Source organism: Dreissena polymorpha, chromosome 1 (genome assembly GCF_020536995.1).
Source record: "Dreissena polymorpha isolate Duluth1 chromosome 1, UMN_Dpol_1.0, whole genome shotgun sequence".
NCBI lineage: Eukaryota > Metazoa > Mollusca > Bivalvia > Myida > Dreissenidae > Dreissena > Dreissena polymorpha.
The window spans coordinates 87233202-87259673 of NC_068355.1; the positions used below are offsets into that span (position 1 = coordinate 87233202).

Consider the following 26472-nt stretch of genomic DNA (forward strand, 5'->3'; position numbering starts at 1 on the left):
ATTGTTTTGATAGTCAGATTGAAGTACAAAGATTGGATTACAGTGATCACATTGTGTCATCAGATTATAAGTTTGTGGATTGTTACTAGCGTGGACATTTTTGTGCAAACTTTATAATAATAATTTATTAATTTGATTCACATTTGATTTGTGAAAATGCCTGGAAAACGCAAACGCCAGGCGTATGACAATGCGTTTAAGATACGAGTGATAGAATTTGCGGAGCAATCAAATAATAGTGCTGCTGAACGCGAGTTTGGTGTGACTGAAAAGCAAGTGCGTGATTGGCGTAAGATGAAGGACACAATAATGAGTGGACCTGCTAAACAGAAGCGGCTTGTTGTGCGGATTAGCCCGTATGATGCAATTGAGACGGACTTGCACGCTTGGATCTTGGAACAGCGCAATGTGGTTTTGCCGTTTCCTGTAATGCCATCAGACTTAAAACACAGGTTATGGCTAAGGACACTAAGTATAGCATCTACGCTGCCGTCTTTAAGGCATCTGCGGGTTGGTGCACCCGCTTCATGAATCGCTTTGGCCTGACGCTGCGCCAAAGGACGCACATTGCCCAGAAATTGCCGGCTGATGTCAATGCAAAGGTGTTCTCCTTGCACAGCGTCGTGTTAAAGGAGAGAAAGAAATTTGACTTTGAGTTGTCCCAGATCGGAAACATTGACAATACGCCGATGTTCTTTGACATGCCGTGTTCAAATACGGTGAACCCGATCGGCGAGAAAACAATCTCTGTCAGGACCACTGGCTCTGAAAAGAGTCACTTCACAGTGTTTCTTGCATGCATGGCTGACGGGACCAAATTGCCACCTGCGGTCCTGTTTAAGAGAAAGACCATCCATAAGGAGAAGTTTCCTCCTGGGATCCACGTGTACGTACAGGAGAAAGGATGGGTGGAGGAGGTTGTATTGGAGCGTTGGCTGAGCGACGTATGGAGCAAGCGACCGGGTGGCCTTGTTTTTATGTGGTTCATTATGCTTTGCTTGTCTATATATTTATATATTATTTTCGATTTCCTAAATATATATCGTATTGATCATATTAAACAAAGTATATAATACACGTGTCCGCTATGTCTACGTCGCCCAGTGTTATAATGACGTCATGGTCTATGTATAGAATAAAAACTTCCGGTACATTTAAAATGGCGTCTGTTTATGAAATTCGGGGACGGACAATTTCTGACTCGACTTATGACGTGGACATATTCAAAATCTCCGATTTTCGGATCTTTTTTTACCCCCCGACTTATAAGCAGGTAGACCTATGACTGGATTTTTACGGTAGTGGTTTAATAGTTTTCATATACAGCCAGCCAAAAGGGCAGGCTAACTGGGTAGTTGTTTGATGGTGGTCTGTTTAGTTTATCTGTTTTGTTAATATCCCTCATAAAATATTTTTGAAATTTTAGGTGGTAAATGATAAATGACTTATAGTTCAACTCATTGATCAACTTAAAGCCACACACCTTGAAATGAAATACATGTTAATCGATACATATAGATGCAATTTGAAAGTGTGCAAAATTGTCATTTAATTTATAGCCTAGTTAGCAAGTAATTATTATTTTTTATTTATTTAAAAACCAAAAGTAGGATTCCTATACAAATACGTCCATTTTGACAAACGCGATTATTTTTAAGTTTTAAAGCGCAAAAAAGACGGATTTCTACCTTGTATACACCAGATATATTCTAATTAGCATACTAGTAGATAAAATTAAATCTATAACCTAGTTAGCAAGTAATTTATTATTTTTCACACGGTACCGCTTTTAAAACCGAAAGAAGGATTTCTAGATGTATACATCCATTTCGACAAACGCGATTATTTTTACGCCCCCGATAGGGTGGCATATAGCAGTTGAACTGTCCGTCAGTGTGTCAGTATGTGTGTATGTCAATCAGTCTGTCCGTCCGTCCGAAAACTTTAATGGCCATAACTTTTTTAATATGGCAACTTGATATTTGGCATGCATGTGCATCTCACGGAACTGCACATTTTAAGTGGTGAAAGGTGAAGGTGAAGGTCATCCTTCAAGGTCAAATGTCTAATATATGGCGTCTGTCCGTCCGTCCAAAAACTTTAACATTTGCCATAACTTTTTCAATATTGAAGATAGCAACTTGATATTTGGCATGCATGTGTTTCTCATGAAGCTGCACATTTTGAGTGGTGGAAGTTCACGGTCAAGGTCATCCTTCAAGGTCAAAGCTAAAAAAAAAATCTAAGCGGCGTTTTCATGAAGCTGCACATTTTGAGTGGTGGAAGCTCAAGATCAAGGTCATCCTTCAAGGTCAAAGATCAAAAAAAAAAATCAAAGCGGCGATCTCATGAAGCTGCACAGTTTGAGTTGTGGAAGTTCAAGGTCAAGGTCATCCTTCAAGATCAAAGGTAAAAAAAAATCAAAGCGGCGCAATAGGGGGCATTGTGTTTCTGACGAACACTTTTCTTGTTAAGTTTTAAAGCGCAAAAAGACGGATTTCTACCTTGTAACCATCAGATATATTCTAATTGGCATAGATAAAATATGTATCTTATTTATACTTAAATTTACTATGCCAAATAAGGTGTGTGGCTTTAATTAACTTATACTTAACTTTCTTGAGATACTGTGTATTAAATCCACACACCTTGAAATGAAGTACATGTTAATCCAGAGCTTTTTTTTCCTACTTTGTGACCCGCCGAAAAACGGCCCTTTCCATCTGATTTTTTTTCCCCTCAGCAGGTAAATTTTCCCGCAGATTTCATTTTTTCCCCTTAATTTTTTTTTTTTTTTTTTGTAACTTTAAATACATAGGTTAACCTGATCCAGTGTAGAAAATATAACATATTGCATAATTAAGTTATCTGTTGCCTTGAATTTGTTTTAAAACAGCAAAATATGTTAAATTTATTATTTAAGACTTTCCTTATTTTCCCCAAAATCTGGCTTTTTGCGGGATTTTTTTCCCCAAAATCTGGCATTTGCGCGATTTTTTCCCCTTAAAAAAGGCCAGGCCCTTTCCCCAAAATAAGATAAAAAAAACTGTGATCAATACATATAGATGCAATTTGGAAGTGTGCAAAATTGTCATTAAATTTACAGCCTAGTTTGCAAGTAATTTCTTATTTTGTTATGCTCCCCCAAAATTTATTTTTTTATGCTCCCCAAAATTTATTTTGGGGGGAGCATATAGACGCCGCTTCGTCTGTCCGTCCGTCTGTCCGTGCACAATTTTTGTCCGGGCTATTTCTCAGCAACTAATGACCGGAATTCAATGAAACTTCATGGGAAGCTTCACTACCAAGAGGAGATGTGCATATTATCAGCGGGTTCTGGTCGGATGATTTTTTCACAGAGTTATGGCCCTGTGAAATTTCTATAAACTGTACATATAGTGCAATTCTTGTCCGGGCTATTTCTCAGCAACTAATGACCGGAATTCAATGAAACATTATGGGAAGCTGCACTACCAAGAGGAGATGTGCATATTATCAGCGGGGTCTGGTCGGATGATTTTTCACAGAGTTATGGCCCTTTGAAATTTTCTATAAACTGTACATATAGTGCAATTCTTGTCCGGGCTATTTCTCAGCAACTAATGACCGGAATTCAATGAAACATTATGGGAAGCTTCACTACCAAGAGGAGATTTGTATATTATCAGCGGGTTCTGGTCGGATGATTTTTCACAGAGTTATGGCCCTTTGAAATCTTATATAAAAAATTCTTGTCCCCCCCTCAAGACGTTTCCCTTTATCTGAATATATAGTGCAATATTGTGGAAAAAAACCTTTGGGGAGCATCACCCGTCTCTGACGGTTTCTTGTTTAATTTTAAAACCGAAAGTAGGATTTCTCTACTTATAGGTCCATTTCGAAAAACGCGATTATTTACAAGTTTTAAAGCGCAAAAAAGTAATTTATTATTTTTTTAAAAGGTACCACTTTTAAAACCGAAAGAAGGATTTGAAGACGTATACGTCCATTTCGACAAACGTGATTATTTTAAAGTTTTAAAGTGCACAAGAGACAGATTTCTACCTTGTTACCACCAGATATATTCTAATTGGCATAGATCAAATATGTTTATTATTTATACTTAAATTTACTATGCCATGTATTTCATTTCAAGGTGTGTGGCTTTAAGCCTTTTATTTCATTCAATGATTTTGAGGAAACTTGGATTTTTTCATATACCTTTGGATTCACCAAAATTCAATAACAAAAATAAAACATTTGAGTACAAATATCAATCCATATGCAACATATTTCAGCCGCCTGTACTTAATGTCTCTCTTTTGAGCCTCGCTCTGGAAAAAGTAGACATTTGTATGTGCGTCAAGTGTTGCCCCATATTTGCCTGTGCAGTCATTTGTTTGTGCGTCAAGTGTTGTCCCATATTTGCCTGTGCAGTCATTTATATGTGCGTCAAGTGTTGCCCCATATTTGCCTGTGCAGTCATTTGTATGTGCGTCAAGTATTGCCCCATATTTGCCTGTGCAGTCATTTGTATGTGCGTCAAGTGTTGCCCCATATTTGCCTGTGCAGTCATTTGTATGTGCGTCAAGTGTTGCCCCATATTTGCCTGTGCAGTCATTTGTATGTGCGTCAAGTGTTGCCCCATATTTGCCTGTGCAGTCATTTGTATGTGCGTCAAGTGTTGCCCCATATTTGCCTGTGCAGTCATTTGTATGTGCGTCAAGTGTTGCCCCATATTTGCCTGTGCAGTCATTTGCATGTGCGTCAAGTGTTGCCCCATATTTGCCTGTGCAGTCATTTGTATGTGTGTCAAGTGTTGCCCCATATTTTCCTGTGCAGTCATTTGTATGTGCGTCAAGTGTTGCTCCATATTTGCCTGTGCAGTCATTTGTATGTGCGTCAAGTGTTGCCCCATATTTGCCTGTGCAGTCATTTGTATGTGCGTCAAGTGTTGCCCCATATTTGCCTGTGCAGTCATTTGTATGTGCGTCAAGTGTTGCCCCATATTTGCCTGTGCAGTCATTTGTATGTGCGTCAAGTGTTGCCCCATATTTGCCTGTGCAGTCATTTGAATGTGCGTCAAGTGTTGCCCCATATTTGCCTGTGCAGTCCCCAGAGGCTAATCAGGGACATCACTTTCAGCTAAGACTGGATTTTCATTTAGAAGAGACTTCCCTGAAAAGAAAATTACCCTTAAAGCAGTAAGTATCGTTCCTGGTTAGCCTGTGCAGATTGCGCAAGAGTAAGCCCAGTTTTCCCAGAACAAGGCTCACTTGTTTAATGGGTCCAATCCAATGGTATCAACAAGTTTGCTCTTCCCTTCACAGTCCAGACAAAAGAGTATCTGAGGTGAAGGTGTGCAAGAATGTGCGCCAGTCCCTGGATGTGGGCGACGTGAACCAGTCTATCCGCGAGCTGCACAGGCTACGAGAGAAGTGTCGCAGTCTGGAGGAGTCAGAATGTGCGCTCAAGGCCACTGTGGAACATCTCAAGTTTGAGCTGTCCGACCGCGAGGACATGGTGGACCGGCTGGGACGGGAGAGTCAGACATACCAGCTAGACTTGGAGACATACATCGCCAAGTGTAACGTGAGTACTTTAGTTTAACCCTATTTATTTAGCTTGTTGAGCATTTCAAGTTTGAGCTGTCGGACCGACATGATATGGTGGACCCGCTTGGACGTGAGATCCAGACCTACCAACTAGACCTTGAGACTTATATTGCCAGTGTAACGTGAGAAGTTCACAGTAGTCACCTGAGAGTTGGTGAACTTAATTTGAAGCAACAGCCAAAAGCTAGTACTACTTTTGCTTTTCATCTTCATTCAACGTAAGCCTTGTTATAATATCTGGGAAACTGAAGAACACAACTTATGTTTATTTTTGCATCACTAGAAGCAAAAATTAAAATAAGGCACATGTTATGTTTTCTGGTAAAAAGGCTAATGCTTAAGTAATAAAGTAATACAAAAAAAGAAACGATAATGTGCCTGTTGGCTTTGTTTTATCTTGGCGATAATAGGGGTCTTTAATATTTTCCTATTTGCATCAGTTAATTAAGTTTTCTTGTGCAAAATGTCGACTTACAGAAAGTCCTGTGCTTAAATCAAAACCTGAGAATGTTTGGGGATCCCAAAACACTGCGTTGTATTGTTTATACGCTATTATTATTAAAAAATATTCCTTTCCAACCATAATAGAGTTTAGGCAGAAAGTAAGGTCTATTAAAAGCCTGTGCCGACTGCACAGGCTAATCTGGGACATCACTTGACACACATGTATTTAGCCATGTCTGTCTATGTTATGTAGCGTCTGGACTAGCAGATACCGTAGCAGCCATGTCTGTCTATGTAATGTAGCGTCTGGACAAGCAGATAGCTGCCATGTCTGTCTATGTTATGTAGCGTCTGGACTAGCAGATAGTGGCCATGTCTGTCTATGTAATGTAGTGTTTGGACAAGCAGATAGCAGCCATGTCTGTCTATGTAATGTAGTGTCTGCACAAGCAGATAGCGGCCATGTCTGTTTATGTTATGTAGCGTCTGGACAAGCAGATAGCGGCCACGTCTGTCAATGTAATGTAGCGTCTGGACAAGCAGATAGCGGCCATGTCTGTTTGTTATGTAGCGTCTGGACAAGCAGATAGCGGCCATGTCTGTCTATGTAATGTAGCGTCTGGACAATCAGATAGCGGCCGTGTCTGTCTATCTTATGTAGCGTCTGGACAAGCAGATAGCGGCCATGTCTGTCTATCTTATGTAGCATCTGGACAAGCAGAAATCGGCCATGTCTGTCTATGTAATGTAGCGTCTGGACAAGCAGATAGCGGCCATGTCTGTCTATCTTATGTAGCGTCTGGACAAGCAGATAGCAGCCATGTCTGTCTATGTTATGTAGTGTCTTGACAAGCAGATAGCTGCCATGTCTGTCTATGTTATGTAGCATCTTGACAAGCAGATAGCAGCCATGTCTATCTATATTATGTAGCGTCTGGACAAGCAGATAGCAGCCATGTCTGTCTATGTTATGTAGTGTCTTGACAAGCAGATAGCGGCCATGTCTGTCTATCTTATGTAGCATCTGGACAAGCAGATAGCGGCCATGTCTGTCTATCTTATGTAGCATCTGGACAAGTAGATAGCAGCCATGTCTGTCTATGATATGTAGCATCTGGACAAGCAGATAGCGGCCATGTCTCTCTATCTTATGTAGCATCTGGACAAGTAGATAGCAGCCATGTCTGTCTATGTTATGTAGCGTCTTGACAAGCAGATAGCAGCCATGTCTGTCTATGTTATGTAGCGTCTGGACAAGCAGATAGCGGCCATGTCTGTCTATCTTATGTAGCGTCTGGACAAGCAAATAGCAGCCATGTCTGTCTATGTTATGTAGCATCTTGACAAGCAGATAGCAGCAGGCCTTTTCCGCCCTTTGCCATGGGTCCGAAATTCTGCCCCATTCCCAATGCAAATCAGGTTGTTTTTTTCCCAATTGAAAAAAAATTCCCAGTTCCAAAAAAAAAAAAATTTTTTTTTTTTACCTTAAAATATATAAGTTAACCTAATCCAGTGTAGAAAATTGAAAAACATTGCATAATTAAATTATCTGTTGCCTTGAATTTGTTTTAAAAACAGTAAAATATGTTAAATTGATTATTTAAGACTTTTCTTATTTTCTCCAAAATACGGCATTTCGCGCAATTTTTTTCACCTAAAAAAAGGCCAGGCCCTTTCCCCAAAATCAGATAAAAAAACCTGCGCTTATCACACATGTTCATAATATTTTGTAAATTTTTTATAAAATGATATCAAAATAGTCGTTATTTACCAGTTAACGGCTTCTTTGAAATATGAGAAACACTATTTACATGCGATTATTTTTCCCAATTGAGCCAGTTTTGCGATAAATTTCTTTCCCAAAATGGGGTTTTTCACGACGCGAAATTCCCAAAATTCCAGTGTGGCATTTTCCCAAATTGGAGCGGAAAAGGCCTGAGCAGCCATGTCTGTCTATGTAATGTAGCGTCTGGACAAGAGGATAGCGGCCATGTCTGTCTATCTTATGTAGTGTCTGGACAAGCAGATAACGGCCATGTCTGTCTATGTGATGTAGCATCTTGACAAGCAGATAGCAGCCATGTCTGTCTATGTTATGTAGCATCTGGACAAGCAGATAGCAGCCATGTCTGTCCATGTTATGTAGCGTCTTGACAAGCAGATAGCGGCCATGTCTGTCTATCTTATGTAGCGTATGGACAAGCAAATAGCGGCCATGTCTGTCTATGTTATGTAGCGTCTTGACAAGCAGATAGCAGCCATGTCTGTCTATGTTATGTAGCGTCTGGACAAGCAGATAGCGGCTATGTCTGTCTATGTTATGTAGCGTCTGGACAAGCAGATAGCGGCCATGTCTGTCTATGTTATGTAGCGTCTGGACAAGCAGATAGCGGCCATGTCTGTCTATGTAATGTAGCGTCTTGACAAGCAGATAGCGGCCATGTATGTCTATGTTATGTAGCGTCTGGACAAGCAGATTGCGGCCATGTCTGTCTATGTAATGTAGCGTCTTGACAAGCAGATAGCGGCCATGTCTGTCTATGTAATGTAGCGTCTTGACAAGCAGATAGCGGCCATGTCTGTCTATGTAATGTAGCGTCTTGACAAGCAGATAGCGGCCATGTCTGTCTATGTAATGTAGCGTCTTGACAAGCAGATAGCGGCCATGTCTGTCTATGTTATGTAGCGTCTGGACAAGCAGATTGCGGCCATGTCTGTCTATGTAATGTAGCGTCTGGACAAGCAGATAGCAGCCATGTCTGTCTATGTTATATAGCGTCTTGACAAGCAGATAGCGGCCATGTCTGTCTATCTTATGTAGCGTCTGGGCAAGCAGATAGCGGCCATGTCTGTCAATGTTATGTAGCGTCTTGACAAGCAGATAGTGGCCATGTCTGTCTATGTTATGTAGCGTCTTGACAAGCAGATAGCAGCCATGTCTGTCTCTGTTATGTAGCATATTGACAAGCAGATTGCGGCCATGTATGTCTATGTTATGTAGCGTCTGGACTAGCATATAGCAGCCATGTCTGTCTATGCTATGTAGCGTCTGGACAAGCAGATAGTGGCAATGTCTGTCTATTTTATGTAGCGTCTGGACAAGCAGATAGCTGCTGTGTCTGTCTATGTTATGTAGCATCTGGACAAGATGATAGCGGACATGTCTGTCTATGTTTTGTAGCGTCTGGACTAGCAGATAGCAGCCATGTCTGTCTATGTTATGTAGCGTCTGGACAAGCAGATAGCGGCCATGTCTGTCTATGTTATGTAGCGTCTGGACAAGCAGATAGCGGCCATGTCTGTCTATGTTATGTAGAGTCTGAACAAGCAGATAGCAGCCATGTCTGTCTAGGTTATGTAGCGTCTGGACAAGCAGATAGCAGCCATGTCTGTCTATGTTATGTTACGTCTGGACAAGCAGATAGCGGCCATGTCTGTCTATGTTATGTAGCGTCTGGACAAGCAGATAGCGGAAATGTCTGTCTATGTTATGTAACGTCTGGACAAGCAGATAGCAGTCATGTCTGTGTATGTTATGTAGCGTCTGGACAAGCAGATAATGGCCATGTCTGTGTATGTTATGTAGCGTCTGGACAAGCAGATAGCGGCCATGTTGGAGGAGAGGGCCACTATGGAGGTGATGCAGATGGAATTCAAATGCATGAGCAGGGAGACCGAACTCCTTGAGACGGAACTGCACACAATCAAGGTGGAGGAACTGGAGGTAGGGGTCCTTTCAGTTTTGGTTGTAGGATAACGCACACATTATTAAATGTTGTGTCGGGTCAATTTCATAAAAATCAAAATCGTCTTCAGTGTGACGCTTCTCTACTTTTTGTTGAAAGGATCAAATAACATTGCTAAAGCAGTCTTGCTTAGTGTTATTTTAATGAGAGACATACTAAAGGCATTCTGTCCTTGACCTGGTTATAAGTCTGATAATTCTATACCTTGCTTCTTACTTTGACCTAACACAGCAGTTTATCTTGCTCTGATAATGATGCTGTTCTGAACGTAACAATTCTCATTGACCGTTTGAATATATATTTGTTTTGTTTTTCTTTTCACATCTTTTTGCTTTGACCTTGTTCCTACGTTGCTATTGTTTACTTTGATTTGAATAATAATATGATCTTTCAATGAATGTCCTTTCATGAAGGGTCAGTGATCTAGACGTTGCCATGCCCTTGACCTTGCAGGAGGTGATGATCAGTGACCTTCACTTTGCTATTCCATTAACCTTGAGGTGATCAATCAGTGCCCTTGACATTACTATTCCCTTGAACCTGCAAAGGTGATCAACCTTTACATGGCTATGCCCTTGATCTTGCAGGAGTTATTCAATGTTTGCTTTGACCTTGTAGAGGTGATCAACCTTGACATTGCTGTGACCTTGATCTTTTAGGAGGTGTCCAACCTTTACCCCTGACCTTGCATGAATTGATCAACCTTGACATTTCTATGGCCTTGACCTTGCATGAGGTGATCAACCTTGACATTGCTATGCCCTTGATCTTTTAGGAGGTGTCCAACCTTTTGCCCCTGACCTTGCATGAGGTGATCAATCTTGACATTTCTATGGCCTTGACATTGCTGGAGGTGATCAACCTTTACATTGTTATGCCTTAAACCTTGCCGGAGGTGATCAACCATTGACTTTGACATTGCTATTCCATTGACATTGCTATGCCCTTGACCTTGCTGAAGCTGATCAATCAGTGACCTTGACATTGCTATTACCTTTACCTTGCAGGAGGTCATCAATCAGCTACAGGAGGAGAAGGGGGGACTGCTGCGTAAGCTCTCCCAGCGAGACAAGCAGGTCGCCACATACAAGGAGCAGCTTGAGTCCGTACAGAAACAGGCCGCAACACTGCAGTTCAGAATTGATAAGGTCTGTATTAGAAACAGGCCGCAACACTGCAGTTCATAAGCGATAACGTCAGTATTAGAAACAGGCCGCAACACTGCAGTTCAGAATTGATAAGGTCAGTATTAGAAACAGGTCGCAACACTGCAGTTCAGAATTGATAACGTCAGTATTTAGAAACAGACCGCAACACTGCAGTTCAGAATTGATAACGTCAGTATTAGAAACAGGCCGCAACACTGCAGTTCAGAATTGATAAGGTCAGTATTATAAATAGGCCGCAACACTGCAGTTCAGAATTGATAAGGTCTGTATTTAGAAACAGGCCGCAACACTGCAGTTCAGAATTGATAATGTCAGTATTAGAAACAGACCGCAACACTGCAGTTCAGAATTGATAATGTCAGTATTAGAAACAGGCCGCAACACTGCAGTTTAGAATTGATAAGGTCAGTATAAGAACACTGCAGTTCAGAATTGATAAGGTCTGTATTTAGAAACAGGCCTCAACACTTCAGTTCAGAATTGATAAGGTCAGTATTTAGATACAGGCTTCAACACTGCAGTTCAGAATTGATAAGGTCTGTAAATTGCTACAGGCCGCAACACATCAGTTCAGAATTGATAAGGTCTGTATTAGAAACAGGCCGCACGCTGCAATTCAGAATTGATAAGGTCTGTTATTGCAAAAAACCACCACTGAATTATGCATTTCTCAAATTGTGTCTGTTGCTTTGTAATTTCTATGTAAAAAGCCAGTTGCATGCTTGAATGTGGATTTTGTACAAATCATTTATCTAAATGACTGTATCTTAAAATATATAGCACTATTTAAAAAGCAGTCGTTTATTGCATTCTAGGGGTTGTTCAAATGATGCAAATAATAACTTTGTGTTATTTGCTTACAAAAGATACTGAGGGTTTGGGTTAGAAATAGACATGCAAAATTATTAATTTGATTAAGAATTCATTGATAGGATCATGTATATGCATGTGCGTAAAGTGTCATCCAAGAGTAGCCTGTGCATGAAGCCCAATTTTTCGCCGACTGAGGCTCATTGTATTGTGTGTTCAGGAGCGTCGCAAGTACAAAGCAGTCGTTTATTTGGGTTCAAAGGATGTTTGAATCATACAAACAACAACTCCTGGTAATCTTCTCTAATTGGATACTGAGGGTTTTCTTTTGATCAATCAACGTTTCCAAGCTGCAACTAGTTAAATGGGTTGGTTGCAGAAGGGGAAACAAATATTTAATTTTAACCAAAGACTATGCCTTCTATCAAGGAGTTGGGACCATTTTCTTTTTATGCCCCCGAAGGAGGGCATATAGTGATCGCACTGTCCGTCCGTCTGTCCATCACACTTTGCGTTTAGGTTTCGAAACTTCTATCGTGCTTCAGATGTAACCTTCATATTTGGTATGCATGTGTATGTGGACAAGGCCTTTCCATACGCACACAAATTTTGACTCCTGTGACCTTGACCTTGAACTTATGGTCCGCGTTTAGGTTTTGAAAATTGCGTTTAGGTTTCGATAAATGCTCATAACTTCTATCAAAGTGTTTTTCGGGGCCGGGGCATATGTCATCTTATGGAGACAGCTCTTGTTTCAAATGTAAAGCAATACTGTCTCAACCATTTTTTATTGTGTGTTCAGGAGCGTCGTAAGTCCACAGACTACCAGCGTAGAGACCTGGCCTTGCTGGAGAGTCAGGGGGAGAAATGGAGGGCAGAGATGGAGGACAAGGTGGCAGAGATTGCTGAACTAGCCAAGAGGGTCAATGTAAGGTCAAGTCTCCAAAATACATTTTCAATACATCGGTGAGGTTATATAGAAAAATTATGACCAATAAGAAGCATTTTGGAATTTTGTTGTATGATGGCCTCATGGCTTTATAGTCAGGCATTAGAACAGTAATCAGGATCAAGAATGTGTTATTTTGCTTTGTTTTATCCCCTGCCCCCCCCCCCCCCCTCCAGCATCTGCTGTCAGTCCATATAAATGACAGGTTTCTTAGAACAATCACACTGCCTACAAAGCCTTGATAATGGCATGGATGTTATAAATGAACAATCTGAACCAACCCATATCACTTGACCTCATTTTAGCTTGAAATTTACCTACATTTATAATATGACTCATTTAGAAGGTCCACAGTCTTGGTTGATCTAAGTGATTAATTGTGTCTAACATCAATAGCACTTGATACAAACCATTGATATTGGTATGGGTGTAATCAATGATCACTCTCAATGCACACACATCCCTTGAGTTCATTTATACCATACTTTTGGACTCGCAGAGAGAGCAAAATATTTTATTATTATGATTTATTCCAATTGGCCAATAAATCAACACTAACAAGGCTTCCACTGGGGGCAACAGCATTTATTGAACCTAGCATATTGTTAGTGAAAGTAATTGTGTTATATGTCAAGAAAAAGATCATGTAGACATTCCCTAAAGTGCGGGACCGTCTGATCTGACCAACGTTTTATAGACAGGTCTGATTGAAAATGCCATGTTATCTGTCCGAATGTCCGGAAAATTTTAGAGGAAAAGTTTATTTATTTTATAGAATTTAAACTTGAACAGAAGATAAAGGAGGTAAAATTAAATACAAGCCAAAAAAAATGACATAGTATTTTTGTTTACAATCATGATATGTTATTGGGCTGTTGCACCTGAATATTTCCTCCCATGCAAGTGAACTTATGTCAATAGTACTTTTCTGACTTAACGAGAACATGTTTGCATCTCAGATTGCTGTAATCTGGGTATCACCGGTTTGTTTCCATTCTAATTTAAGAATCATTGACTTGATGTTTCCGTCCTATGAATCCCAGTCCGGTCCTGCAATTTTACAAAGTCTGCAGGACCAGATGTCCTGTGGACTTAAAATACTTTTGGGACTGTCTGATCATGTTAGACTTGATTGTTATTCGTGTTTGTCTGGGATGTGTGCCTGTTTCCTATGAACAAATTTCTCATCTAAAAGCTACCTGCAGTACTCTCCTTTGATAGCTCATTTCATCTTTAATTGGTAAGAATGCTTGAATTGGATCTTAATTGATTTAACATTTAATTGAAGTAATTTGTGAATCAGCAATTCATTTCCAAAGTGTGTTCATTCATGGCCTAATAAAAAGGGCTTTTCTCTTGGCAGGGGTGGCGAAATAACTCATAGTATTGTCTGGGTTTTCCCAGAACAATATTATGCATATAGTATATGCACAGGCTAATATGGGACGACACTTCCCACCTTAACCGGATGTTTGCTTAGAAGAGGCTTAGTTTATATGAGAAATACCATAACAGCAAAAAGTGTTGTTCCTGACCACAGAGATCATCGTGGTTTAATGGATATGGTGTCCGCCTAGCGATCAGGAGGTCACGGGTTCGATCCCTACTGAAGGAGTTTTCTTTCAATCTCCCCCCAAGGCAATAAGTACTGGTTCTACCCAGGCCCAAAACTCATTGAAAGCCAAATTGTGTCGATGCTCGAGAGGAGCCTTGCATTATTTTGACAGCTTGTTGTTAAGTTTTAACATAGTTCGATGTTTCTTAAAATAGCAGGGACATATTTGGTTTATTTTTACAAAGCGTGAAACAGAAGCAAGTTGTTAAATATTTAGGTTAAAATAGCAGGTGATTTTCATGCAGCAAGGATTTAAATGAAAGCTCAGTGAGGTCTCAGAAATGTCACTACAAAATGAGGCATGCTGTTGGAAAACGGTGTTCAGAGCATGTTTGTAAAGTGTGGCCCCAGATTAGCTGGGACAGTATTCACAGGCTTATCGAGAACAACACTTTCTGCTTTTATGGGATATGGGATATTTTATTTAAGGAAGTCTCTTCTTTACCCTTTGAATGCTGGGAAATTTTTCTTCTGCTAAAATGTCGTCTGCTGAATGTCTATAATTAGCATTTTCTTCTATTTTTTTCAAAGAATACTATCAGAATAGCAAACAGTTTGGATCCTGATGAGACGCCACGTTTTGTGGTGTCTCATCTGGATCCAAACTGTTAGCATAGGCCTTCAAAATTCGGTTCCGGCACTGAAAGGGTTAACCAAAATCCTGTCAAGGCGGAAAGTTTGTTCCTCATTAGCCTGTGTAGACTGCACATGCATTTGGCCTTGTTTTCCCAGAGCCCTTTCCCACTCAGAGGCAAAGTGAAAATGGCTATGTGCAAACAGCATAAAACCAGAACAGACTGTGAGTAACTCGCCGTCTGTTCAGGTTTTATGCTGTTTGCTGCTCATTTGTATCTTAGGGTTGAAAATGAAGCCTTTAAAACTTGAATCTAGTAAGAATGGTTTTTGACGTAACTTCCTTAGGGAAAACAAATGCGTAAAAATACGTATCTAAGTGGTAAAGGGTTAGCTCATAGGTTATGTGTGTCCCTTGTAGGAGCTGGAGGATCTTTTGGAGGCGTATGAAGGCCAGGAGAAGGAGTTCATACAGAGAGAGCAGGAATTGACCCGGCAGCTGGCACAGTGTAGTGTGGCACCCTTCCCAGAAAACCTGGTAGGCTTGACAAAGATTGCTTGTTTATATTTATGTTAACCCTTTCTCACTCAGAAGCAAAGTGAAAATGGCTATGAGCAAACAGCTTAAAACAAGAACAGTCTGCGAGAAACTCACAGTCTGTTCAAGTTTTATGCTGTTTGCTGCTCATCTGTATCTAAAGGTTGGAAAAGAAGCCACTTGCACTTAAAATTTGAATCTAGTAAGAATGGTCTTTAATTTAATTTAACTTTCTATGGGACTACAAATGCGTCTAAATACATTTCTAAGTTGTAAATGGTTTAAGCTGCTTTTAACATTATTCCAGTTGTATTATAGCCATCAATAAAAATACTAACATTATTTTTATTATTATTATCATTATTATTATTATTATAATAATGATGTTGATTTACGCTGACAAGTGGGTTCAATATTGAGCAAACATAAACATGATGAACAGGTGTTCTTGTGACACAGCTTAATAATTAACAATTTATATCGTGCTTTCTTTACAACTAAAAACCAAAAGAATATTAACGTCATTATGAAAATCTATCAAACTTTTTTTTTCAATTTTGATTTTATAAAGATTATTGTATATTTCCATGTTTTGCTATGCAATAAAATGAAATATGTATTCCATCTTTTTAATTGCAAAATTTAAGAGACTTACACGGCTGACAAAACATGTTTTATGAATATTATGTGCATTCCGTTTAATTTGATGGGCATCAAATGTCACATGCATCATTTTCGCATTGAGTAATAATGTAAGCGTAGTGATTTAATTACTCGATCAGATAGAATGTTACGTTAAAGTTGTTATTCTCAAATGACATCTTCGTATGGAAAAGCATTCGGCCATGTTTAAATCATGTATATGTGTACGTCAGAGAATATTAATACTACAAGTCTGTATTTTTGATTTTTTTCAAGATATCACTCCTTATCATAGGGAATCAGTGGCACTCTGTCACACGATAAAGCCGCAGTCGAAGCAAAACCGGGAGCTAATCTGCAAAATAAAAATCCGACATAACCGCAAGTTATCATTTAGAATTAGTCCTGAAATGTTTAGTCTAACACGATTAGGTATAATGTTGATGAATTTTGAATCAATTCATGGAAAACTTCCACCATGTAAAAAATGATTCATTCTTCACTATTGAAAACAAATTTTATTTTCTTGTTATCTGCCCTTTGTATGAACCACTCAGGTTAGAACACTTTGATAGACACTGTCGTGAAAGAGTCCGAACCATCGCATTGTTTTTAGTATGATGTGTGACTCTAGGGACAACAATATATGGTCACTAGATAAAATTTTGCATAAAGCAACTTCGCTAAGAAAAACGTTAATCAGCGGAAATAATGATTCAACTACCGCGAGAATAATTTTCCCAGAAACGGAAAAAATAATGCATATGTATATACATACATTTTGTTACCATTTGATTCTTTTGCATTATATGTGTTGCTTTATTTCCTAATATCATTTTTAGTATCATATGTAAATACACGATGTTTTATGTATAATATCACTGTCACATACATGAATATGTATATGAATCTGTGTATTCTGGTCTGGAGGCACTAAAATACGATTAAACTATATTGTATTTAAACAAAAATAAAAAAAATAAATAAAAATTCCGAGTTAGCAGGTTTACCATACTTAGTAATTGTTATTATGCCATTAAAAACAACTGCATGAGAGGTACCATGGAGAGTCAATGGCCGTAGAAATAATTACATAACCAATGCCCTTAGAAGATATATGACCTGTCCGTGAATTGTATGATGACCCAGGGATTCGGAGTCCACACTCTACCAACTAAGCTAGTTGGACCAGTTTTAGGCATGATAAATAAAAGGTTAAAAACAAACCAGCAATCAATAGCCTCTACTTTCAGAGAGAAATGTTTTTAATGAACTCGTAAGTGGGCAGGCTTGACAAAAAGAAAGAGGTAAAAACCAAACATTACATTGGTACGCTCAACCAACAAGGGCATTTGCTTGTCTTAGAAAAAAGAGTAAACTTATATTTAAGAAAGCATAGAGAGTGTGTAAAGAATTTGATTCTGAGAAAACACCTTGTCATGTTTATTTCTTTGTATTAAATCCTTTGCTGTGTTAAAACTGATGACAACTGCTGTTAGTCTGAAATTAAAAATGACTTAAGTAACCTAAGGAGTGGGTTAATGTTTGACAAAATACTGACATTCATCTCAAAAGATACCATTTTGCTAATCAGCACTTATTGTCCTTTTTGATTGCCATTTTCCCTCCATTTGCAGGACATTAGAGTTCATGTGGCTAATCAGCAATTATTGTCTGTTTTTATTGATATTTTGCCTCCATTTGCAGGACATTAGAGTCCATGTGCGTGCCTCCTCCTCCCCACAGAAGGACAGGAGAATGTCCGACAAGATCAGGGTAAGATATGGATACAAGGGAGATTTCAGTCTGGAACGTTAACATCCACTTAGGTATATCAAAAGCCTCATTCTGAAAAACTGGGCTAACATTGCATGTGTGCAAAGTGTCGCCCCAGATAAGCCTGTGCAGTCTGCACATGTTCATCAGGGACAACACTTTCCCCTTAAATGGTATTTTTTTGTTTAAAGGAAGTATCTTTTAAATAAAAATTCAGTGAAGGAGGAAATTGAAGTGCCATCAGGGATAACACTATGCACATGCAGTAAGCCCAGTTTTTACCAGAACAGGGCAACAGTGGGGATTTCAATTCGATACTGGGAATATCAAAAGCTTAGCCCCACAACACAGACCATACCAAAATCAAACAAATTTCAGTAACAACTAAATGGCTGGAAATTGCAGCTATAATTCAAAATTTTGTCCCAACTTTTGTGAGTCTAGTAAGTAAATTAGGTAGGAGTGCTGGGACACACTCCGGGTCCACACATAATGCAGCCTCAGGCGTGGAAGGACCTCATAAACTTTGAAACACACACGACACTATCAGTGCAACCTTGTGTTACCCTATATGACACACCTGTGTCACCTATACATCCCTATGCTCTTTGTTTCCCTACATCCCTGTACTCTGTGTTTATCTACATCTATATGCCCTGTATTTCCCTACATCCCTATGCTCTTTGTTTCCCTACATCCTTGTGCTCTGTGTTTCCCCACATCCTTATGCTCTGTGTGTTCCTACATCTCTATGCTCTGTGTGTTCCTACAACCCTATGCTTTGTGTGTTCCTACATCTCTATGCTCTGTGTGTTCCTACAACCCTATGCTCTGTGTGTTCCTACATCTCTATGCTCTGTGTGTTCCTACATCTTTATGCTCTGTGTGTTCCTACAACCCCATGCTCTGTGTTTCCCTACATCCCTATGTTCTGTATTTTTCCACAGGACCTAGAATGTGATGTGGAGAGGCTTGAGAAGGAGAAAGAAGTCTGGGACGACAAGGAACATGAGTACACTGACACCATACAGGTACATGTTGCGTTTAACACTTGACACCGTACAGGTACAGGTTGTGTTTAACACTTGACACCATACAGGTACAGGTTGTGTTTAACACTTGACACCATACAGGTACATGTTGCGTTTAACACTTGACACCATACATGTACATGTTGTGTTAGACACTGATTAACATTCAGGTATAACACACAAAATTGTGAAATGAAGTAATTATTTTGACATCAGACTTCCAACAAAATCTTTTAAATATAACGATTATAATTTATAAAATGAAATTCATTTGGTTTGGATAATTCTTCAAAATTATTAAACATACTCTTTACAAAAATGTCGTCTATTCCGCCCACAGAGGTTAAAGGGGGAGCTTGATGCCCAGGTTGAGAGAGCGCGGGTCGGAAGTGAGGTCAGGGAGATGATGGCGGCCCAGGTCCATCAGTATCAGCAGGACGTCCTGTCACAGAGGCAGGTCATACAGGTAACAAACACTGTATAAACTTGAGATAGAAATTGTATCAGCAGGACGTCCTATCACAAAGGCAGGTCACACAGGTTACACATACTGTAAAAACTTGAGATTAAAATTGTTTTCCTTTGAAGTTCTATTATAATAACAGTCACAACATATGAGATGGTTCATGAAAAACAACTAGAAAGATTGATCCTGTGCGTCACTTTTTTGGTTTATGTAGAGAAAATTGTGTGATTTATAACACAAAACATTGTCTTTTAACTGATGCTTGCCAATTAATATCATCACAGTTTGTGACGTTACTCTTTTTTCATTTGGATAATTTAATCGGAAGTTTAATGTCAGCAGGTGTTTTTTAGACTGGGAAATTGTAAACAATGTTTCAAGCGTATAAATACAGGTCTTACAAAAATTCCCAACAGTGTGAATTTACAGTTTGACGTCACCAAAGTGAAGAAGCCATTTTTACAAAACCTGTCTTGCAGATAAAATTGGCCATCTTTGTATAAAGAAGTGACATACTTACCCAGTTGCATGTTTTTCACTTGTTGGAAATCGTCAAATTATGTAACAGCACGTGCATAACGGTGCATTAGAATCTCTTTTAATTGAGGACAAAAGCAGAGTTCATGGGTACGAGCCTGATGCACAAATATTGCATACCTAATTTGCGAATGTTGAGTCCCGAGTTTCAATGTAAGTAACTTGGCCTAACTCAGAAAAGCCGATTTATTTCATCTCGGCTTTTCCCAGAAAAGCCATAGGGTTTCAATTTACCAATTTATTATACTTTTTTTTATGCCCCCTTTCGAAGAAGAGGGGGTATATTGTTTTGCACATGTCGGTCCGTCCACCAGATGGTTTCCGGATGATAACTCAAGAACGCTTAGACCTAGGATCATGAAACTTCATAGGTACATTGATCATGACTGGCAGCTAACCCCTATTGATTTTCAGGTCACTAGGTCAAAGGTCAAGGTCACAGTGACTCGAAATAGTAAAATGGTTTCCGGATGATGACTCAAGAATGCTTACGTCTAGGATCATGAAACTTCATAGGTACATTGATCATGACTGGCAGATGACCCCTATTGATTTTCAGGTCTTTAGGTAAAAGGTCAAGGTCACAGTGACTTGAAATAGTAAAATGGTTTCCGGATGATAACTCAAGAATGCTTACGCCTAGGATCGTGAAACTTCATAGGAACATTGATCATGACTGGCAGACGACCCCTATTGATTTTCATGTCTCTAGGTCAAAGGTCAAGGTCACAGTGACTTGAAATAGTAAAATGGTTTCCGGATGATTACTCAAGAATGCTTAAGCCTAGGATCATGAAACTTCATAGGAACATTGATCATGACTGGCAGATGACCCCTATTGATTTTCAGGTCACTAGGTCAAAGGTCAAGGTCACAGTGACTCGAAATAGTAAAATGGTTTCCGGATGATAACTCAAGAATGCTTAGGCCTAGGATCATGAAACTTCATAGGTACATTGATCATGACTGGCAGATGACCCCTATTGATTTTCAGGTCTTTAAGTCAAAGGTCAAGGTCACAGTGACTTGAAATAGTAAAATGGTTTCCGGATGATAACTCAAGAATGCTTATGCCTAGGATCATGAAACTTTATAGGAACATTGATCATGACTGGCAGATGACCCCTATTGATTTTCAGGTCACTAGGTCAAAGGTCAAGGTCACAGTGACTTGAAATAGTAAAATGGTTTCCGGATTATAACTCAAGAATGCTTACGCCTAGGGTCATGAAACTTCATAGGAACATTGATCATGACTGGCAGATGACCCCTATTGATTTTCAGGGCACTAGGTCAAAGGTCAAGGTCACAGTGACTCGAAACAGTTAAATGGTTTCCGGATGATAACTCAAGAATGCTTACGCCTAGGATCATGAAACTTCATAGGTACATTAACCATGACTGGCAGATGACCCCTATTGATTTTCAGGTCACTAGGTCAAAGGTCAAGGTCACAGTGACTCGAAATAGTAAAATGGTTTCCGGATTATAACTCAAGAATGCTTACGCCTAGGATCATAAAACTTCATAGGTACATTGGTCATGACTGGCAGATGACCCCTTTTAATTTTCAGGTCGCTAGGTCAAAGGTCAAGGTCACAGTGACTCAAAACAGTAAAATGGTTTCCGGATTATAACTCGAGAATAATAAGGCCTAGGATCATGAAACTTCATAGGTACATTGATCATGACTGGAAGATGACCTCTATTGATTTTCAGGTCACTAGGTCAAAGGTCAAGGTCACAGTAACAAAAAACGTATTCACACAATGGCTGCCACTACAACTGACAGCCTATATGGGGGGCATGCTTGTTTTACAAACAGCCCTTGTTGAACAATCGTCTAGTCTTTTATCAATGCAGGCTGTATTAAAATCTAAGGGTGCCTGTCTGGTTCTTATATACAAGTCAAGGTCATATGCAAGTCACGGTCATATACAAGTCAAGGTCATATACAAGTCAAGGTCATATACAAGTCAATTTCATATACAAGTCAAGGTCATATACAAGTCAAGGACATATACAAGTCAAGGTCATATACAAGTCAAGGTCATATACAAGTCAAGGTCATATACAAGTCAAGGACATATACAAGTCAAGGTCATATACAAGTCAAGGTCATTGCAATTTTGCAGTGGTGACATAGCTCAGAAAACTAATGACAAGATTTGAGCCTTGCTCTTTGAAAACAGCTCTTAAAGGCCCGTAAAATGTGACGATCAGTAAATATTTTTTTGGATATTTATTAATAAAGGTTATCAAAAAATAATGAATATATGCTATTGGACATAACCATAAAAAAATGAGCAATACAACTTGTTTTGAGCTCAAAATACAGTGTCCTCCAACTCAATTGTGTTTACAAACAATGTTTATTTACATCGCTGTTTACTCAATCATGCCAAGCAATTTAGAGCCGGTTTTCCGATAACAAATTTTGGTTGGTCGGCACATAACATTGTGTATCACGTGCAAAGTCGCAAGTACAATCAAGGCAAGAGTGAAATCAAGAAAATGAAACATATATTGAAACAAGTATGTATGATGCAATTCCATGTAAAACAAAATATTGTACAACACAAAAATATCTTACTGAACTCGTGTTCCCTTTCTTTGTTTATAAGGATATTGTGTTGTTTTTTACCTTACCGAACTCTTGTTCTCTTTCATTTTTTACAAGGATGTTTTGTTGTTTTTACTACGTCATCAATATATGTGTACATTACGAAAGAAGCAGAGGAACATCGGAGATAGCGAAAGTGAACAGAAATTGCAAAGTTGTAAACATTTCTTCAAATTATGAAACGGGTATATCTTCCATAATTCTTGACAATGTTGCACCTAAGCTGTGTTATTATCATTATGCAAGAGTAACTGAAGTCTGGTAAAAATTAGACCAGTTTATATGCATAATAATTTAATTTGTTACCTTTACGAGCCTTTAATGCATTTGCTTAAAGTATTGTCTCAGATTAGCCTGTGCAGTCTTCACAGGCTAATCAGGGACTAAACTGTCTGCCTAGAATAGATTTTCATGTAGATGAGATTTCCTTTAAACAAAAAATTCCTTTGCAGCACAAAGTGTCATCCCTGATTAGCCTGTGCAGATTTCTCAGACCTATCTGGGACAACACTTTACGCACCTACATTAATCCCAGTTTCCTAGGGCTAGGCTAATGTTCTATTGTTTCATTACCTCCATCAGGAGTTGAAGGAGAGTGTAGCCGTCTGCCTGTCAGAGAACACAGAAGAGAAGACACAGAGGCAGGACAAACTGGCAACTCAGATCAAGGTCTGTAGTGTGTTTTGGTTGAATATGCATGTGCACTCACAATTAACCCTTTCTCATGCAGAAGCAAAGTAACATTGGCTATATGTAACAAACATAAAACCAGTAACTCGCAGTCAGTTCAGGTTTTATGCTGTTTGCTGCTCTTCAGTTGAAGTTTAAGCTTTTAAAACTTAAATCTAGAAAGAAAGGTCTTTTACTTAATTTGATTTCTATATGCACTACAAACAGCTCAAAATGTTTATCTGAGCTGTAAAGGGTTAAGTAAAAAAATATATAAATAAATAGAGGATATTTGTTCATGTCAGTGTAAGATAGTTTGTTAATTTACGAGTGATCATAGAAAATATTATTTTTCTATGATCACGAGTGAAATAACAAACGATCATTCACTGACATGAACACATTTTCTGTTTCTTTTATGCACCTTTTCAAGAAAATAATTAACAGCTGTTTGTCTTTGGCTTAAAAGTTACCCTTTCTCCCGTGGCGTGCCTCAATACATTTCAATACACAAAATGACGTCATTAGTGTTTGCATAGTGTTCGCATAAATCCTCGAAATTATCTAGTTAAACTTTTTACAATGTAAATAAACGGTGAAAAAAGCATAAAATAAAAAATGTGTTGGATTCGATGGAATATCGATTTTAATTCACTTGTGATCATAAAAAATACTTGTTAAGTGGGTCAAACAAGGGAAGTAAATCTTGATATGATAATCTAAAAATAGAAAAAGTAGTTCCGAAAATGCGTTATTTTAACCGGTGAAAATAACAATTTGTTTATTTTCACTGCTGTTATTTCACTGCAGAAATGTCATATTTTATCATTAGGTATAAAATAAACCATTTTAATAGCAAATTGAGGGTAAAATATTGTTCAGTGTTGAATTGATGTGTCTGAGCTATACAATTGTACCTTTTAGCTTTTTTGTTGGAAAGATGAAATGTATTTTGCGATATATTAAATTTGAATTAAACTACTGTGGATGTTCAATGATTTAAAACAATATGTAAATATTCAGTTTCACATATCCCAATAGTTGTGTAACAGAATGTGATAAGTACTAATGTACTAATGTTTAGCTCACCTGATTCAGGGTTCGCACAGGGCTTGAAAAGTGCTTGAAAACGAGTCCTAGGCTTGAAAAGCCCTTGAACAAAGGTTGGCCTTGAAAAAGTGCTTGAAAAATACTTATTTCATGTAAAAAAGCCTTGAAAATTTTTATTTTGTTCAAAATTACTTTTATCATCGCCATAAACTTAAATCGTTCTTAAGGAAAATATTACGAAAATTTATCATAAATTCCTTCGCGCAAAAAATGTGTACCAAAATATAAGTTTCGTACACTATTGGGTACGAAACATTAAGTGTACACGTCACAGATTATGTGTACTACGTCAGAGGTTCGCCATTGTGATCAATTTTCGCGAGTAAAAATTCAGCGATGGGGAAGTGTCGTTTCAAACCAGAGTGGTTAACTGAATATTCCTGGCGCTACTTTCTGGTCATAAACACCGATGATATGCAGAAAAATGCTTAAATAATTACAACTTATACGATACGTCAACATTCTTTAAACATGAATATTCATGGCGCTATTTTCTGGTCATAAAGAAGTTGTCAAAATGACGTTTATCGTTATGTTTTGCGCGAAACTTATGAATGTTCCTCGGAACAGAAAACAAATGACATTTGAAACGCACATTGTTGGGTCTATATAAAGACCATTGGTGTCGGGGGGGAATGGGTGAAAGCGCTTTGAAAAGCCACGATAAAGGGGAAACCCACAAAGAAAACATGAAATTGAGAAGCAAACAGGGGTCCTGCATTGTGCTTTTTGGTGAAACAGGAAGGTGCTATTGTTAAAACTGTGCAATCTAAAACAGACATTAACAACAACAGCCCTGTGAAATACAAAGTGTTATAGTAACTGACTTCTGTTTAAATGAAATGAACTAGTCTGTTTGATGTGAGCATATAAAGAGACAGTGTGTTTGTTTGTAATAACTTTAAAAAGTAAATACATATGTGAGACTCATTGAGTTAAGGATGGATAACATTTATGTGTATGTAATAATTAGAAATAACACAAATGATTTATTGTGAAATTAGTTTAATGTGTTAGAGCAAATAAATGATATATACTGTGTTAATCTGGCTTGAAAATGCATTTTTAAAGGAAACTAACATACGGTTCTCGGCCTTGAAAATGAAAATTTGGCCTTAAAAAGTCCTTGAAAAGTGCTTGAATTTAGGTTTGAGATTTTTGTTTGAACCATGTGATTGCTCAGGTGAGCTTTTCTGACCGGTCTTTGTCCGTCGTATGTCCGTCCGTAAACATTTGCTCGTAAACACTCTAGAGGCCACATTTCTTGTCCCATCTTCTTGAAACTTGGTCAAAAGCTTTGCCCCAATAAAATCTCAGCAGAGTTCGAAACTTGGTCATGCTGGGTCAAAAACTAGGTCACTAGGTCAAAAAAAAGAAAAACCTTGTTAACACTGTAGAAGTCACATTTCATGCCCAATCTTCATGTAACTTTGTCAAAATGTTTGCATTAATGATATGTTGGTCGAGTTCAAAAGTGGTTTCGGTCCGTTGAAAAACATGGCCGCCAGTGGGTGGGGCAGTTTTCCTCATTTGGCTATAGAGAAACCTTGTAAACACTCTAGAAGTCACAATTTTTGCCCAATCATCATGAAAGTTGGTCAAAACATTAGTTTTATTGATATCTCGGACGAGTTCGAAAATGGTCCAGATTGGTGAAAAAACATGGCCGCCAGTGGGCGGGGCATTTTTCTCTATATGTATATAGTGAAAACATGTGAACACTCTAGAAGTCACATTTTTGGCCCAATTTTCATGAAATTTGGTCAGAACATTTGTTTCCTTGATATGAGAGTTGAGTTCGAAAATGTCAGTTAAAAAACATGGCTGCTGGGGGGGGGGGCAGTTTTCCTTATTTGGCTATAGAGAAACCTTGTAAACACTCTAGAAGTCACAATTTTTGCCCAATCATCATGAAAGTTGGTCAAAACATTGGTTTTATTGATATCTTGGACGAGTTCTAAAATGGTTCAGATCGGTGAAAAAACATGGCCGCCAGTGGGTGGGGCATTTTTCTCTATATGTATATAGTGAAAACATGTGAACACTCTAAAAGTCACATTTTTGACCCAATTTTCATGAAATTTGGTCAAAACATTTGTTTCCTTGATATGAGAGTTGAGTTCGAAAATGGTTCCAGTCAGTTGAATAACATGGCTGCCGGGGGGTGGGGGGGCAGTTTT

At 38.6% G+C, this 26472-nt stretch overlaps 1 protein-coding gene across 2 annotated transcripts in view; it reads left to right on the plus strand.

Moving 5' to 3' along the window:
* The window catches only part of LOC127839153 (citron Rho-interacting kinase-like), a 111988-nt gene that overhangs the window by 23745 nt on the left and 61771 nt on the right, over positions 1–26472 (plus strand). For both annotated transcript variants that reach the window (XM_052367365.1, XM_052367376.1), the window contains exons 10-18: positions 5310–5571; positions 9625–9762; positions 10792–10932; positions 12566–12691; positions 15322–15438; positions 17788–17856; positions 18804–18887; positions 19228–19353; positions 23096–23182. In XM_052367365.1, the coding sequence (XP_052223325.1) occupies positions 5310–5571; positions 9625–9762; positions 10792–10932; positions 12566–12691; positions 15322–15438; positions 17788–17856; positions 18804–18887; positions 19228–19353; positions 23096–23182 (1150 nt within the window). The remainder of the gene's footprint in view (positions 1–5309; positions 5572–9624; positions 9763–10791; positions 10933–12565; positions 12692–15321; positions 15439–17787; positions 17857–18803; positions 18888–19227; positions 19354–23095; positions 23183–26472) is intronic.